Source organism: Strigops habroptila, chromosome 1 (assembly GCF_004027225.2).
Source record: "Strigops habroptila isolate Jane chromosome 1, bStrHab1.2.pri, whole genome shotgun sequence".
In the NCBI taxonomy this organism is placed as follows: domain Eukaryota; kingdom Metazoa; phylum Chordata; class Aves; order Psittaciformes; family Psittacidae; genus Strigops; species Strigops habroptila.
This window is the reverse complement of record NC_044277.2, coordinates 89,737,056-89,755,287: the sequence shown is the minus strand read 5'-3', so window position 1 is coordinate 89,755,287 and position 18,232 is coordinate 89,737,056. Positions and strand designations below refer to the sequence as shown.

At 40.1% G+C, this 18,232-nt stretch overlaps 1 protein-coding gene and 1 long non-coding RNA gene across 9 annotated transcripts in view; one reads left to right on the top strand and one right to left on the bottom strand.

Annotated features, from left to right (window-relative positions):
• Positions 1-9,895, bottom strand: part of PHACTR1 (phosphatase and actin regulator 1) — a 312,497-nt gene extending 302,602 nt beyond the window's left edge. For 2 of the 8 annotated variants that reach the window (XM_030482452.1, XM_030482481.1), the window contains exons 1-2: positions 9,515-9,895; positions 7,303-7,420 (exon numbers count right to left, since the gene is read on the bottom strand). In XM_030482452.1, the coding sequence (XP_030338312.1) occupies positions 7,303-7,363 (61 nt within the window). In that variant the 5' untranslated portion in view covers positions 7,364-7,420; positions 9,515-9,895. Of the gene's footprint in view, positions 1-7,302; positions 7,421-8,413; positions 8,803-9,514 lie in introns of those variants that run through there. The other 6 variants (XM_030482392.1, XM_030482420.1, XM_030482402.1 and 3 more) reach the window with 5 other exon arrangements.
• Positions 1-18,232, top strand: part of LOC115606559 — a 33,476-nt gene that overhangs the window by 6,639 nt on the left and 8,605 nt on the right. The gene's annotated exons all lie outside the window — the stretch shown is intronic.

The window sequence follows — 18,232 nt, the reverse complement described above, 5'->3', positions numbered from 1 at the left end:
CTTTGTGTCTCCCAGATAAATGCAGAAGCACATGCATATGGATTGCTCCATGTCTCTAAAGCAAAGCTGTTGAGATCTTTGACACTGCTTTGATGGACACCAGTAATCTGAAAGTACTTAGATGCATAGTATTCAAACACAGGCCTGAGGGTTGCAAACAATAGTACACGTGCAAAAGGATATCCACTTTCACGCACGCTCATTATGCTGGTTTGTGATATTTGGGTAAATGTCTGCAATATGTCTAACTAGCATTTTTTGGTACATTTTAAAGGAAACGTGCTTGTTCCTCTGCTGTTGTGTCCAAAAGCATAGGTTTCAGAAAGCAGACTATTATAAATAAATAAATAAATAAATAAACCGGCTAAATTATTATGAAATAGGGGCAAGAAGAGGCTTAGTTATTTAAAATTAATTTTTAGTAGAAAAAAAGTAGATTTAGTTTTCAGAATGCAATCTTTCAAGAGTGATTCACGCATAGGTTTTCTGAAGTTTTCTATATTTAGGGGTATAGAGAATTGGATCTGAAATATCCTAGTTTTATTCAGATATGCCGTGAAGAATTAGAAGATCATTATTTCTTCTGACTTGAATTTGGCTGACTGGATATTGAAATAAATGAACAAAAAGTAGCTGAAGTACAGTTACTGCAACTCATCGTGAGCTATTTTTATGCAATTGGCGAAGCTAGGCTGCCTGACTCTGCAAAGCCAGAGACTGTGATCCTGGCACTCAGTTGCCTGTTCCTAAATTCACAATATTGGGGATATGCCAGAGTAGGAGGTGAGAAGGGGTGGGGGGGGGGGGAGAGTTTAAAAAAGATGAGGAAAGATTGATGTTAAACAGTTACTTCATTGGATTTAAGGGGAGATAAATTGCATCAGAAATGCACATTTGCTGCTACTAATTCTTCTGTTATTAATGTTATTAGTCTAAGAGTTAGTGACATCACATGAATAAAAAAGACCTGCAAAATGGCACAAGTTTGAAAATATGTTGATCTACAGGATGATTAATCATAAAATTTTGGTGGATGGAGTATCCTAATGTACTTTAGCCAAGGAACATCTTCAGTGGAAACCTTTTGGATTAGGATCTGGGGATACTGCAGCAATACACTTTTGTAAAATGCTGGACGTTCAATATGCAAAAGCAGAAGCGAAGTAGCACTGAGTAGTCAGCAGTGATTAAAGTCAAACATGTAGGATGAGCCAGCACTGTGGGAATTAACATAAATGAACAAAAGTGAAGTAGAGTGAAGTAACTATATTTTGAAGATAGAGTGCAAGAGGAAAATGTGGAATTAAAACTGTACCTGGGAGTATTTTATTAAACCTTTAAAACTGATCAAGAAGAAGGATTTGCTGAAGTCTTTTGAACAATCATCCCCTATCTGTCTATATAGTCTTGTGCATCTGTGATCCTTGGCTGTATGTGCTATATTTTTTTTTCCATATTTTTTCTACTTAACATTTTTTACTCACACCTTACATTCATCAACTAGATTGCAGGACTGTTGCAACCAGTAAAAGCATACCTAATGTAAGTGGATCTGTAAATTATTTATAGATACAAAAGATAGTTTAAGATAAACCTTCAAGAGAGTTTTGTTCAGTTTTTTAAATAAGCAGAGTGTGTCCTGCCAAATGGACTGGCAAGCATTTCAAGGTATGTAGGAGCATCTTGGAAATACTCAATTAATGCAGTTAACTTTAAGCTGCTGTGCCCTGCTGGTGCAAAAGGAGATAAGACTGGAGAAGTGGATGCACATGTCTCCCGAAAATTAAAGATTTTTTTTATCCTTGAGGCAGAAGTCACCCGAGAGCAGAACCTGGAGTCCCAGCAGGGACCAGAGGGTCTGACTGTAGTGCAAAGGTGGACGCATGCAGCCCTAAATGGTATCCCGGCTGCACGATGTTCAGCCTGCCCTGTCAGGTTGTGGTGCGGAGTTGCTAAAGGTGCCAAGAGAGGGCGTGAGTCTTAGGACCCCTTCCACCAATCAGACTCATGGCTGCAGAAAAGTGCTATGCTCAGTCTGCGATGGGCAACTCCCCTATTACGATGATACTAAAGCCTTCATCCTGCCTACTGGACAGAAGTCATTTTTTGCCCTTAGTTTTTCTAAGGGACTTCACACCCTTGTACACAATGGAAAGAAAGGGTTCCTTGTTTCTTAATCCTGTTCAAGCCTAAGTGAGAGCTAGGTACCAACAGCCATGGCCCTACATGCACTCCCTGCACACCGTGTAGTTGGCTATGCTCAAGGCAGGCTCTCTGACATGGCACAGCTGTTGGAAAGAATGGCTTGAGAACCCCTGACCAGCTTTGGAGCTGTTTGAGAAAGAAGCCTCAACAGCTGCCTCCTCCCTTCTTTTGGGAGCTATATTTGCATGTGGCCATTGCCCACTTGCTGAGTGAGGCTGAGGCTGTGGCTGGCTACGTTCCCCACTGATTCGCATCCAGACTGCTGACTTGGATGTCCTGCTTGGCCTCATACCTTCCTCATCACCATGGTCTTGTCTGACGATCTGGACTCTTGGCTGAATCTGGTGAACGTCACCAGACCTGCCCCGCTTGTGTGCTGCAGTATTTTACTTCTCATAGGCAAGGCCACTGCCTCTGCCCATCTTGCTGACTCTTGGCTCACTTTCCCTTATAGAGCAGCCTGCTTCTGCTGCTCCTGAGCATCAGCCTCCTCAGCTCTGTCAAATAAGAGGTCTTTCTTTCCATGCCCCAAAGCATAACTTCTTTCAAGTAGAACTTCAAGATCAAAGCTGATGTCTCTCCAAAGCAGGCTACAGCCAAGATGGAATCTGCACATTTGCAACTTTGGATTACAACTTGACCTATTTGGGGGAAGTTACTCCCTTTCCTGAATTAGGTCCCATCTCTCTTTTCATGCAATTCCCCTATTTAAACAAATGCCATTAGCACAGGCATCTTTCACTCAAGTTAGCTGTCTAAGCTTTCATAATCAGTAGAGAAAATAAGGCAAGGTTTATATTATCCCAAGGAAAATGTCTAAGATTAGGTGAACCCTGCTCTTAAAATGACTGGTTTTCTCCACTGATACATGCCAGGCTAGTCAGAAACCTGAAGTGGAAACATCTTCACTGAGGACACCTAAGGGAAAGTGAGTCAAATCCTATTCCAGGCCCCATTATATACATTCAGACTTCATGGCTGAAGCTATGGTAGATTTGGATTTAGAATACATGTACATCCAAGAATAACTAGTATCTTCCACACACTTGAAAGGCAAGAGACTTTGTGATAATTGAAGTCCAGCTCTGTGCCTAGATTTCAGATTCAGACTTTCCTAGGGCAAGGGGCTGGGTCCAGGGGATCACAGTCACTCTTTCTTTTGCCTGCTGATTTCAGATCAGATTTCCTAGGCAGGGCTGGGTCCAATCACAGTCACTTCTTTCCTGCTTCTGATTTGCAGATGCATCACCAGGCATTACGCACTTGGCAAGGGCACCCCCCCATCTCCTAGATCCCAACATACGGCCACAGAAAGACAGTCAGGGAGAACTGCAGAGCTTAGGATATTTCTGGCTTGTTTCTGAAGACTACAGCCAGCTGGCTTCATTTACAAAGTTTTTTAAATCTAGATAATCCTACTGCCAGATCCAGCTTTTGTGACTTTTCCATCCCTCCTGCTTCGCTTTCCTTGGAGGAAACAGGCAACAGCTGTTTGAACAGTAGATGCAGCCTGAATGGCCAAACATCCTCTGTACTGTGCTCAGCCCACGGGAGTGAGGTGATGGCTGCTTCTGCAGAAGGAGAAGATGGGAGAGGAGGCAGCCGATAAGGTAACACCTCTCTCCTCCTACCCTACAGCAGAATAGGCAGTTCTGCAGCTTTCTGCAGGAGTAGGGACGAGGTGTGGGTGTTAGTGCAGGCAGGAAGAGAACTGTTTAGTTGCTGGGGGCCAAAACCCTGTTTCAGTCCGTTTGCTGAGGTCAAAGTATCCTGCATTCAACTACACAAGACATGATGTCAGCTGCGATTTGATAACATCTGCTAACAATGCCATCATCGCTCTAAGTTCCTTCCCAACATCTTATGGTCCTATTCCTTCCCTTTTCTTCCACCCACAAGGAGTGGGTTCAGAAGAGAATGCGTGCTTTACAGCTGCCGTTTGTAACATTGTCATATCATTAATGTGAAAACATTGGAAAGGAGTTTTTGTCTTGATTTGGAGGATCAAAGGATTAAAAGGCAGAAATCTTCAAATCTCATGGATTTGAAGTGAGTGATAAACCCCCATTCTACAGTCTGCAAACAGAGCATTTTGTAATGCAGTAACTAATAATATAACTAAAGTAATAATAATACATATAATATGCTCTGATGCTGTTTCTAATTAAATGGCAGAACACTAGTCTTCTTTCACTCATTCCTGTCATAATGCAGTTTTAATGCATATACACATGCTGTTTGATAGCATGACTTGCTAATAGCATCATGTTATTATATAAAGATCAAATAGTTACTTGTGATCCCATTAGGAAGATTTTGTGATAATGCTTTCTTGCAGACCTTCTATTCAGTTCCAAACTAGCTACTTGAGCTGTGCTATTTGTGGTGGATGGGTGCCTCACACTCAGTGCATTTTTTTGTTTGGTTCTTGGGTTGGGTTCTTTTTTTTCCCCACAGAAAGTTATAGCTAACACAGCTTAACTGTTTCTCAGAAGGCGGATAAGGAAAGAAATATGTTATTTTTGCCCATGTTTGGAGAAATCACGCCATAATCTCATGTAGAAATGCCTGTTCTTTGGAAGACAGCCTTAAAACTTGGCACAATGTACGAGGACAACAGGAGTTATCATAGCTGTACAGGCAGTAACAATGCACATTCAGTAGGGTTTAGTTCCTTGTCGTGTATAGGGGGTAAGATAGCTCAGAGTAAGGGGATGCTACCATCAAGAAGTCTGGGGCTAAGGATGGCGATAAAGGCATTTGCTACAGGAAAACCTGATGATGAAACTCTTCCAGAGGTTTATTGTTTAGCCTGCTGAAGCCATCTCTGTCACCTCAGAGGTGCTCAGTGCTACCTCAGACAGTGAAAGCCTCCTGAAACACCTCTCTGCACAGGCCACACTTTGTCTGCCACACCTATTACTAGCAGGGTTGTCCATCCATCGTTCCACTCCAGCACCTCTCCTGTTGCCAGGGGGCTGCTGTGTTGCATCATTTGACGATGTAGAGCAGAAGTGTTGTCACTTCTGTGCTTAGAACAATTTCTCTGCTTGTTGGAAAGCAGCTGACCTCAAACACAGAGAGACGAAGATAGAGTTTGGGGAAGAGGTCTCACAAGCATGTGAGGTAAGAGATGTAAAGGACAGGAGCTAGGAAAAATGCAGTAAAAGGAGCAAAAAGAAAGGTGAAAAGTGGAAGTGGGCAGAGCGTAAGTGCAGCCTGGCTCTTATGTCAATGTATTGTTTCCAGTTGTGGAAGTAATTAGCGTTTAGGAGCCTCTGTACTACACTGTGGTGCACAGTGGAAGCATGTCGTTGGCATCTTTCCTGAAGCATTCACAAGCAGGGGGACAAAAAAATCCCTAAGTCACAGTGTTGGTTCTTACTTGTTTTGGCCAATGGATAGAAGCCCGCATGACAGATATAAAGGTCAACTCCCTGCTGATGACTTTTGTATCAAGGAATACAGTTCTGCATGGTGGATTTTTTTCCTCATTTTGCATTTTAAAAAGGCAAAATAATTGCATTAAAACACAAAATCAAGCAGGTGCCAAGGTTAAAATTTCAGTCATGCGTCTAACCAATCAGTACAAGCATTTCTATATATGCTAAAAATACCATTTCTCCAAATATGGGTTTTTTTTCATTTGCCTTCTTGGAAATACTTACAGTGAAGGTTGCCTATACAACCCTTCTTAGTCACCTTATGTACATTACTGTAATAGACTTTCATTGCATGAATACATACTCCTTCTGTAGTCCCCTCTGTACCTTGTAGTGCACAGGGATGCTGTTGATAAATTGCTATAGCTTGTAAAACAGTAAGTTGTAGATTCATTAATTTTAGTTTCTATGGAATAGAAGGGGGTTTGTTCTCATAGGGATATTGAGGAACTTATTTTAATATTACTTCTGTAGCAATGCTCAGGTGTCCATTGCTTTTCAGAGATGGAGAAAAAGCCAGCAAAATCAGTTATTGCCCCCAGCCATTTTTTTTCCCCTGATTTTGATGTGCTTAAGCCTTTGCTTCTGTTGTTCAATGCAGGAGGCTGTGCTGTGACAAGAAAGCTTTTCAGTGACTTGTACAGATGAAAATCTACCACAACTGGGACAGCAGCTGGACAATGCAGCATGTGTTAGGCAGCAGCACCTCTGCTGAGCCAAGGTGGTGCTGACCCCCATGGTGGTATCCCCCTGGGTGGATTAGGTCTTGCTCTGGGAGAATGGCCTCCATAGGGAAGGCAGAACTCTGTTGGCTGGACTTTGAATTTCATTAACAAGTGATGAAATTAATAATGGAAAAAAGTTGGATTGCATTTCCAGAAAACAGGTAGTATGTAATAACAAAAAAGACTGGTAGAACTACTTGGTTCTTACAGTTTTCTTCCATTTAATACTGTGTTTAAAGTTTAAGGAACAAAAAACCCTTCTCTCTGAAGTTGCAAATTTTATCCAGAAATAGAACTGGTGAGAAAAACATGAACTGACTTTACCAAAAATATCATCTGTGTCGTGAACAAGTCTCAACTACATTAAAGCAAAGAAGCTTGATTACTCTTTCCCTCTCTCACACTGCTGCTGCTTGGGGGCTGTGGGGGGTGCAGCATTTCAAAGGGAAGGATGCAGACCAGTGAGAGCCTGCTAGTTGCGTACAGCGTGCTGGACTGCCTCAGAGTTTCCCAAACCAATTCCTGCAGTGCTGACTAACACCACATTATGATCCTGACAGCATCAATAAGCAAAGAAGAAGGGGAAGGACACCACAGGTTTACACAGCAAGCAGCGGACCATTGCTGTCCCCTCCGACTTGTCCATTTGGATTCTGCAACAGCATATTCTGGATCTTGGCAGTTCCTTTTGCTCCTGCTGCACACCCAACAGCTTTCACACCTTTTCCTTATCCTCTGAGAGGGCAGATCAACCCTATTATTACTCTTCTTGTAATTCCTTTCACAACTCATACATTTTGAAGGCCTTTCCCTGTGGCCTGTGTACACTTTGGTAGGTCAGCCACAAGGACTGGCCGTTGTCTGGCCCTATACTTCTTAACTGTACAGTTAAAATAGTCATTTTTTGAGTCAGGACCAGAGTTTCTTACCTTGAGCTCCTTGACTGTAAAACAGTCTCTGAGCAGATTCGACATCCAAAAAGTAGTCCATTTTGAAGGAACTTTATGTTTTTCTACAATACTCCGGTATGGATGATCAGTCAGATTCCTGGGAAAGATTACAGAGATGTTAGGCAGAAAAAAGCTGGTGAGTTTCTTTGTGGAAAGAATTGTGTAGGCAGTCACTGAAGTACTTCATTTGGCATATTAGGGTCAAAGCATTTTCAAATCACTATTCATAGAACTTCATAGGTATCCTTTTCTATTTTAGGGTGTTCGCTTTAAATCCTCGTCTAAAAACATCAAAGAAAAGTCCTACTGCAGTTATTAGCAAGATTCCTAGTTCCACCACCTTTATGCTAGACACAGTCTCCATTTCTTATACTACATACTTAGATTCACCTGCCTGTTACATTTGCTCTTAAAAAGACGATCAGAAAAGCTTGGGGCAGGGAACTCCTTTAGCCAGATCCACAGCCAGCACCTCCCGAGTAGGCACTACTGTAATAAACTATATTAAAGATAGTATTTGTGCTGCTTATTCCTTTCTAACGCACTGCTTTGGCATATACAGTATTCTGGATATTTCATTCCACCTAAATGACCAGAAGCCAACCTTACCTTCCCTCTCCCCTCTTATTGACCAGTAGCAGCAACAGAACATCCCACCATCAGCTTTAAAAAAACGTGATAAGAGCAATCATTAAGAAATGTTAGGCTACTCCTAGCACAGCTTCTTAGATAAGATTTATATGTTTGCCATTCTTCTGAACCTCAGATCTGTCTAGATCCTAGAATACAACTGTTGAAGATGCACACTGAGTCAGGTTTGCCTTTACCGGGCAGAGTTCCCGGGGTTATGCACATTATTATGACCCTTCTCCAGCCTTCTGGCTACCTTCTGCATTTTCTTCTACTCCGAACAACTCACATTAAAAAGCAGGATTTGTAGAAAACACACAATCCAGTTCTCTCATCCACACCTCAGTTAGCTACAACATATAATCATAAGCATACAAACAGCTCTGCATAACATTTCTTTTAAGACAGACAGACAAAAATACCTCTATAGCCCTTTTCCATGCAAACCTAACCTTCTTACCTAAAGGTTTGGGGCAGGAGTCTGACCCTTGCTTCAAGCAATTCTTTTAATTACATTGGCAAAAATCAGGAAACCAGGGTTCCAAAGCTTTCCCTTTTCCCTTCGATTCAGTTTTCATCTATCAACATGCAGTCCTTTCTAAAATTCAGAAGCTTGTCCTGGTAAGAAAACTTTTAAAATTCCTCAGCATTCACTTTACTGTAGCACTCCCAAACCAGAAACGATACTTACTGCAGAGTATCGAGAGCTGCCTGGCAGTGGCGTAAGCTCCAGTAGTTTCAAGGAGGGTTTCTTTGATCTTACTAAATGTCCCCAGTGTAAGCAAACAATTTTGATTGTTTGATTGGAACTCTGATGAATAATGCATAACGTCAACTGGACTTCCTTTATCAGATAAAAATGGCCAGGAGATGTTGTTACTTAGCAACAGGAGGTGACACTACGATCATCTCCCCTACTCCCCCTCACCCTTCATCCTGAAAAATTAAGCCCCTGGTTTTAATTTGATAAAAACTTTCCCAAGGGAAAGAAAAAAAAAAAATTTACACCATTTCCTTAAGATTTTGGTTTTCACTCTAATCTTCCTTGTTGCATCTCATATTCTCAGATCTTTTTAAGTGTTTCATAATGATTAACCTTAACATTGTATTTTGTCTAATAATTTGCTTTCAGTAAGTAAAACACCTACTTTCTCCACCATTTACCACAAGGGTAACGAGATTGTTAAATGTATTGCTATGCACATAATGCAAATAACATCTTGAAGAGATTCATGTCTTATCTGTTACTGCTTGTTGAACCAGGCAGACAGAGAAAGCAACACACAAAATGTTCCAGTGATGCTATGAAATATATAGATTATCCAGAAACCTTTCCTATTACAGATTTCCTACTTTAAGTAATTAATTCATTCTTGAAGGAGCTCTAACATCTGATACAAGCATTCTCAAGGAATCACTGCGTTTCTGCTTAAGATTCAGCCTTTTACAAAATACACGATGTAGGTTTTTTTCGGGAATTACACATTGATAAAAAGCCAAAGCACTGTGAAAAATTTTAAAAATAAATAAATAAAATCAGATGCAGGATATAAGTACTCACCAGTGTTACTGACCTCTTTCCATCCTACTGTCATGCAATAAGACTAAGTAAATGCTACCCAGTCTGTGAGCCAGAATGAACAGCTTCTAATTTTCACTTCAACCTCGAAATCAAGAGTACTGAATAGAGAAAGGTGATGGATCTGCTGTTTTATATTATGATGAAATGAAAGCTCTTAGCACAGATCTGAGTAGAACTGCTTTTTTTTTTTTTTCTATACTACATTAGCTTGCTAATTTGAGGAAAGTGAAAGGCTTTGTTTTACTGTCTTTTATCTGTTCTCTTTGCTACCCCCACAATTTAATTTGCATTTAAAATTATTCTTATGTCTCCACTGCACTCCAAGGTATGGAGCATTTTCTAATCACGATGAATGTTCAGTGTGGTATTTGTGTAATGCCACTTTTATTCTGAGCCAGAAACATGGTGAGTAATTATAATTGCCAGCTATTTTCTAGAATGAAATACAGAGTGGTTGCCTGATGCAGTTTCTGATTTTTCCTCCATTTAGCAGTACATTGCAACAAACTAGTCAGTCAAAGCATCAGTAAAAACATAAATCAAATAGCACAGTGTCATGGCATGATAGCTTAAACATGCATAGCCATAGGCCATGAAAGCAGAACATGTTTCTACTGAGATCTTTTCAATTATAATTTGCCTTTCCCATATCTGAAAGTGGGCTTGCATGGTTAATAAACTGAAATATAGCACAGTTGTTTCTTGGTGGCTTCCAGTTCATCTAGTTTAGCATTATTGAGGCTGCACGCTGTTTGGAATCCTGATGAAGCCAAGCACTAGGGGCTAACAAGGACCATGCTATAAAGTTGCACAGGCATCCCTCACAAGAGGGCCAGGACCCTGTTTCTTCCAGCAGGTCTTAGTGTAGTGATTTTGGAAGCAGATCAGAAATTGAAGAAGGCAGTGATAAAGTGATGCTTTGATAAATTTGGACCCATAAGTTCTGGCCAAGATGAGTGTCAGAAAGCAATCAAGCTTAGTCTTCCCATATTTGCAGATACTCTGCTTAAAAGACCAGGTGTAAATGCCCTCTGAAATCCATTGCCACCAGACATTACTGGTGTTCAAAACTGGTGGATTCTGAAAGGTTAAATTTTCATTTCAGTATTAAAAAAACCCTATATATCAAGTAGCAAAGGCGGGTTTTCTGGCTTTTAAGAAGAAACCCAAGAAGATAGATACCCCCTCAGAGTACATTTTTTTTTTTTTAGTACAGATTAGAAAATAAGAAGCCCTATGAGCAGATTACTCCCTGGGTTTCCTCTCTTAAGATTTCTTACATGCTTCTTCAAAGCACCCAGACAGTATCAAAGATAAGGGCGAGCTATATGAACTCCAGGTAGAATCTGGTATGGCAGTTTCTATATTGGCACCCCACTAAATATGGTTGGATTAAGTAGGCGTCTCAGTGCCACCTTAGTTGTGGATCTGGCTTATGCAAACTGTGTTCCTATTTTGAGAAGTGTGACAAACATTTTCATTCCTAAACACAAATTAAAGCAAAACCAAACAACAAGAATACTGCAAGCCACCTTCCTTGCATCTTGCAGAATTACTAGCACCTTCCCTTTTTGCATTTTGGGGAGTTTGTTTTTGCTATGATGACTACTGAATAATAGGTCTTTCCAAGCTGGATCCGTTATCTATGGACCAGGGGCCATTTGCCTTTTTAGACCAACTGACTTTCTTCAACGGAAAACCAGAAAAAAGAAGAAAGACTGGCAATACAGAGATGCAGAAGTTAAAATGGAAGACAGGAACACTCTACCTCAATTGCTCCAAGGATCATATCTGCTTCTTTGCAAGCAGTATAGAATATAGTTTAAAAATATAACCTTGCATGCTGGAGAATGGTTTATAACACCTGTCCTTTAGCCTTTGGTGTGTCCTTCTGATTCTCTGCCATCACCCTTTCAATCCGCATTGTCATCTTCCACTGTGACTGACAAGCGCAGCAGTGAAATCACTAGCAGCCTCTCACTGATCATTCCAAGATCATCCATCTTGATACCTTCATCCATCTCAGGGATTTACAGTTCATTTTGAATTATAATGCAGTTTCAACAGCTGCTAAGAGCTCTTTCTGACTAGGGGATATGTAACAATAAGAAAAATAACAATGCATGCATATTTATATGCTTCTGTGGCATTCATCCCTATGAGGGAAATCCTTGCCTGCCTCATTACAAAGTCTTTAGGACAGGAGCGTGGAGTCACATTTGAGCTGCAGTCCAGAAAGAGCTCTACCCTCAGAAAGGGAAATCCATTACCTCCAGTTGAAAAGCCTACCTGTCTAGAAAAACGTTCAGGTGAAACAGGTCTGGTTTGAGTTAGGTATGATCCCCAGAGGAGGCTTCCAAAGAACAGCAGAGCACCTCAGGGGGCAGGACAGGGAAAGACAACAGTAGCTGGAGCCAGAAACTGTACTTTCCATCTCTCTGAATGCTTCCTTGTGCTCTGTCAAGCCCCGAAGCCAAACTTGCGAAACCTCTGCTATTGACTGGACCTCTTATCAACACAGATCCCTGTTCAAGATAACAGGTGCGATGGTTTTGTAATATGCACAGATACCTACAGAGGAGTAGATTGAACTCTGTGTGAGCTAGGCCATAAAACCAACTGACCAACCTCTGCTAAAGAAATACTTGGAATAAAGCTGTCATGCTTTGGAAAAATCTGAAGCCAACATTCTTCATCATGAGCTTAAGTAACCTACTGCAGCACATTTGGCTTTTCCAAATAAAATAAAATAAAATAAAATAAATTAAAAAAAACCCCAAAAGGAACCAAAAAAAAAAAAAAAAAAAAAAAAAAGAACCAAACACACCCCCCCAAAAAAACCCCAAAACCCTCAAGGGGAAAGTAATTGAACGCTTGGCATTTAAAAGGTATGAGTAGCCTTCTGGTTTTCTAAGTCAGATACATGTAGGCATAGGGTTGGTTTTTTTCCCTACCCTGAACTCTGTTGAGAACATAACTTACTGTAATGACTCAGAGCCTTGGAAAAAAAGGTCTGCTGCTGACAAACACTAATATTAACCTGAAAGAAAGTGGGAGAGAGAACGTAATGTGTGACTGAAGAAGTGTAGGCAAGGTGATTATTACAGAGAGTTGTTTCCTGTGGGATACATTCAGAATAAAGGAAGAATATAAAAGTTTAAGCCCCTAAGCTATGAAGAATGGGGTTTTTTTTAAATTATAATTATCAGTCTTGTGCTTAGATATATTAAAAAAGAGGATTGCTAGCAAAATTAGGACACAAATATGTTCTCTATTTCTTGTTTGTAATGCAAGACAAATATTATGATGTACACAACATACAATATAACACCAAAATAGTCAACTGAGGGTTACAGATGCTTTACAGTGATAGAGACTAACACTGATGCTTTCAGAAGTTTCTACAAGTTTTGTACAACTCCATCCCGGGGTCCTCAGGAATTTTAAGAGAGTTATTGAGAAGAAAAATACTTCGCACTGGAAGTTCCTCATTTTCTATGTTTCTGCCATAAATATTATCAATACCAGAAGCACTGAAGAGACCATAAAGGTAGCCCTGGCTCTTGAAATCAGTGGAAGGTTTGGTTTGTGCTTTCATAGCATTAGGGTCACATTCCTGTTACTTAGCTCCAAAGCAAGAACTGCTGGACTCCATGCAGAAGAGATGAGCTTGAAAAGAAGGCAGCTCCAGCATCCTGTCTCATGAACAAGAGGTTCAAGAAGTTGCTAGTCGAGAAAATATTAAAAGTGCTGTCATGGAGAACAAAGGTTATCTATCCTGCATAGTAAGAGTCTATTCTAAGATGATATATGGCAGTTTGATACGCCTTCATTTGAGGGAGGAGAGTTGAAGTCAGAATTATATTATAAACATATTAGAGATGAGAGATTTGGGGGGAAGCACGTAATGTTAAAGCTGCATCCGTCAGTCCTTATACAGGCAGAAATTCTTCTGCATTAATAAGACCTTTGCATCCTCCTTAATTACATGACCAGATATATTTTATTTTTTCCATAACAAACTACACAGGAATGGAAGAAGAGGAACTTTTGCTAATTCATTCCCGCAGATGACTTGGTGGAAGTAGAAAACCACAGAGCTATCTGTGGCAGAGGAAGTGGATGAAACTAGTAAATAGAACTGTTGGGTAAGCCTTCCTCCACCGCCAACCAGTATGCAGCAGTCATGGAGGTGGAGGCATTCCTTCCAGCTTCTACTCACTTTTCAAGGAAGTTCTAGCAAAGGAACTTTAAAAGGATTTGAAAGGAGCAACAGCTGGAAGCAACAAGAGAACAACAAAATCATCTGTCCTCATGGTGCCTTTCCTGGGACTGAGCAGTGATCAGAGCTTGGAGCTATCCCATACGCCAAAGACAAATACAAACTGGCCAAAGATGTAATAGAGAATGCTTAATTTGCCATTAGGCACAGGTACCAATGAATCTCAGTCGTAATCTTCATTGAAAAGAAAGGGAAAAACCAGCACCAGGGAAAGGTGGAGGAACAAATATAACGCCTTACAAGTCTCCTGGTGGCCTTTGAGAAGTTCACTGATAGTGGATCATTTCTAAAATCCTCATTTCAGTTTGGTTTGCTGGTTTAAATGAGGATAAACAATTCTGAAGTAACTGAGCATTTTGGACATAAATACAGTAACATGATTACGTTTGATAGAAAATATAGGAATTGCAGTCTGGTTAGAACAAAATCAAATTATTTCTTCCCACTGATTTATGTAAGGCGAAGATGTAACTATGGAGTAATAATGAAGTTACAAGGTGTAGTCCTCACATAACATGATGAGATTTAATATTCATAGGGCACTGTGCATACATAAATAATGCATATGAATGCCAGTTTCTGAATAATTTACATAAAAATCATTCTTGTTCCTGTTCCTATACTGCGCTCTCCTCCAAAAACTGCATCAACTTCTGATACAGATTTCAAAAATGTTTATCCTATGGTTTTTATGATTAACTTCCCTAGGAAGACAGATCAACCACAAGAGCTTCCAGAAAAAAACATCCAGCTGTCTATGTTTCCTACCCTGTGTTGTTCTGGAGCTACTGAGGAGCCACATCTTTTGCAGTGGAAGTATTTATAGGACTTGTAAATGAAACAGATGAATATAATGGACAAAACATCCAGATACCTTGAGTATTCATGGACACATACTAATGTACCTCACTATTGGAGTTATTCCAAAGTTTGCATGTACCTTTAGCTTAGTTTGGACACAGTTTAGGCTTTTCTTTTACATGCACAAGTTGGTTATTTTCTTGCATTTTAAATATGCAACTATATATTGCTATGCTTTCCATACTTTATGGAAGGTTTTGATCCTGCATAATGAAGGTCTATGCAAGGTCAAAAATGACAAGCAAGATAACAAGCCATAAGAACCTAATTCTTTCTTAATGATAGTGAGACTGTAGAGCTGTCAAATTACTTCTGCCTGGTAGCAAAAGTGTGGCCTAAAAGAGGAATGTGTATTGCAGCTATGTGTTCCATTAGCATAATGAGGGCTACACTAGTTCTCCTGTCTCCTCAGACATGCTTGTTTTCTGCCCACATCCTCCTCCTTTATCACCATACACTTCAGGCTGAGGAGAGTACTTCAAACTCTTCATGTTGTTCGTGATTTCAAATAATTTTTGCTTGTCTTTGAGCAAAACCTCTTTGCACCCTCAGTAGGAATTTGTAGGACTCACGCCAAATTTGCATTCCACCATGGAACAGCTAATGCAGATCCTCTCCTCCAGTTTCTTCAGCTTGACAAAAGATCGGGTCTTTTAATAGAACATCAGACTGGAGACAGTTTCTAAAAATCATCAGCCAAGGACAGGTCCAGTGTTTTATGTGAGTTCCACTTATTTTCAGTCAACTCCACTGAAAAGAAAAATAATGCTTTTATTCTTTGCCCAAGTTTCACTAATTATTAGAGACACTACAGTCCTATTAGCGAGGTGTATCCCCAGGAACTGACAGAACAGCGCGTACAGGCAGACTGCAAATAATTGCCCTGACAAATGACATTTCACAGTCTATGGGTGGTCTTCTCAAAATAACATTCAGTGTTTGCTCAGTGCCCCCCAGGCTGATAAGTAGTTTTAATAAAACATTGTCTTAAGAAGAAAAAAGGCACTTGTGGCACAGACTGTAAGTTAGGCTTAAAACAAAACAAAAATTCACAGGTGCTTGTTTAAAAACTTATTAAAAATCATTGGAGAATCCAGTGAATTTACATTAGACTCAGTAAGTACAGTGCCTCAGTTTCATTCCTTACAGGATAGATCCTTCTCTTACAGACTACCTTCAAAACCACTGAATGTTATAGCATTAAGCCTCCTGATTAACTCTCATTTGCATATTGTGTAGTAGATGTTTCTGAACCATTTACATTTTTTAGTTGGCAAAACTAGCAAGTGTCCCCTTGTGTGGCACACATACTATCCACACAGAATTTCCAGGGACCTGAATGCCGCAAAACAAACAGCTGGCATCCTACTCCTGGTCACTCTTGGCATGAATGATAGTTTTAACATCTGATAGCTGTAGGCTTAGATCACATGCTGAGATACGTGACTTGCACCTCTTATCTTTTTGACATGATCATAGTGTAAGTATATATCCAGGGCTTGCTTTCTGTTGATTTCCAATATTCAAGCCAAGTTAATGTTCGAGCACGCAAATGGAAGTGCCTGGTCTGACAACCAGATCTCACCAGTTCTAGTGTTGCACGACAGAGGGAAATGTGAAGCTCAGAGAAGCAGTGGAATTACAGCCCTGAAGCTACAAAGGTGCTTCATAGAGGTCAGTGTTTCTGAAGAGAGGTGAAGGTCTGTTTATGGAGCCCCACTGCATTTCTTTGAGAAATACGACTGTAATATTTCCCCCTCCCCTATAAAAGACTCCCAGCATAATAACAACAATAAAAAACCCTCCCCACAATGTTTTCTTTTTAAACACATCAAGCATCAGAAAAGCTGTCATTTCAGACCAACTTCTGCCCATCCCTATGGCAACTAATGGAAGCATTTAATACTATATATACACAAAATGTAATTTGCTCCCCCGCCATCTCTAGTTATACTCTTCTTTTTATGCTAAAATTGCTCCATGACGCCTACAATGTTTGGAAAATGCTCCTGAAGTGACATGCATCAGAGGTTCAACGTCACTGAAAAAAGCTCAAGTGACCAATTAAAAAATATTGATTTTGAAAAAACAGTTGAGGAAATTAGCAAAGGCCAAAAATATGACCATTCAGACAAGATATTTGTAGTCTTGGAATGCCCAGTATTAAAACTAACAGTGTCCTTGGAAAAGAAGCGGGGAGAGAAGTCAGCACTGATAATCAAGACAGTAGAAATGACGACATTTATTATCTTTGCAGGCTGTAGTCAGTGGTCCCTGTCATAGAAACAACTTTAAAAGCTATGAAGCAGTCTCTGGAAATCCTTCCGCTGCCTAGCCCCTTATACCTTTAGAAATCACTTAAAAATCATCTTGAATTTGGGACTTGGAATATTAAGATAAAAATAATTAAAATATAAAGGCAATATGGAGGTTTTTATTCTCCTTTTCAGAAGGGAGGTATGTATTCATTGCATACAGTTCTGTGTTATGAAGCTTCTGTAACAGAGAACACACAGTTATTATTTGGCTGTCCAGATAATTTGCATTACTGTTCTCTGTTCCTTACATCTCTTATCTATACCTGTTTCACACAGAGCTGAGTACCATACAGTAAAAAGCATTATTAAATATAAGCACACTAGGAAATAACTTCTTTCTGTTACCCCCTTTGGAGTGTCAAACATGCACAAAAAACATCTCAGTTTCAAGTAGGTGAAATCTAAAGAAATATATATCTTCTTATAGTATGTAAACATATAAATCCACATGTATATTTATATATGAACAAATAAATCAGACAAGCAAGAAGAGAGCTATTGTGTGATAATACAACACTTTTGTTATTGTTGTAACTATAGCAGAAACTCACGCGTTATCAGAATGTCTCCCAGGTATCTCAAGTATGGACATCAAGTGTGAAAGGGGTCTACTTCATTAAACTCAGGAGATAGAGTAGTTCTGCCATTGCCTGAATTCTCATGTTCTTTATTAGAGAATGATGCTCTGCAAACAAGAGGTCTTGTAATAGTCACCAGTCAGCAGGGACAGGTATCACATACAAACTAGGCTGAGTAGCTTTATAGTAGGCTTAGAGAAAACAAAAAGTTATGCAGAATTTTGTGCCTCTTGGAGATGCCCAGCACAGGCAAGAAAGAGAGAAGTAGCAACTAAGGAGAATGGTTTTTACAGTATATCTTTTGGAGTGTACAAAGGAAACAGTATCTGCAGTGGGGTAAGTAGGCACAGCACCGTTACAATGGTGACTGGAGCCAAACAGTGCCAGCTGTTCTCTCCAAATCATCCTTTTTGCACCTTCCTTGTGCTAGTCTTCTAGCAGGCATAGACCATTGGCAAATACCTGCAGCCTCCTAACATGGTTCAGTGACATGAAGGTCTAATCAGGTACCCTTACAGCAAAGGAGCCACATGGAACACTGAAGTTAAGAGGAACTGACCATGCCTTTGCAAGGTCCACCCCTGAAATACTATCTATATGGAACTACAAGTGGTAGGTAGATGGAAATAGCAATGTGCTGAAAAGGAGTAGAACCAAG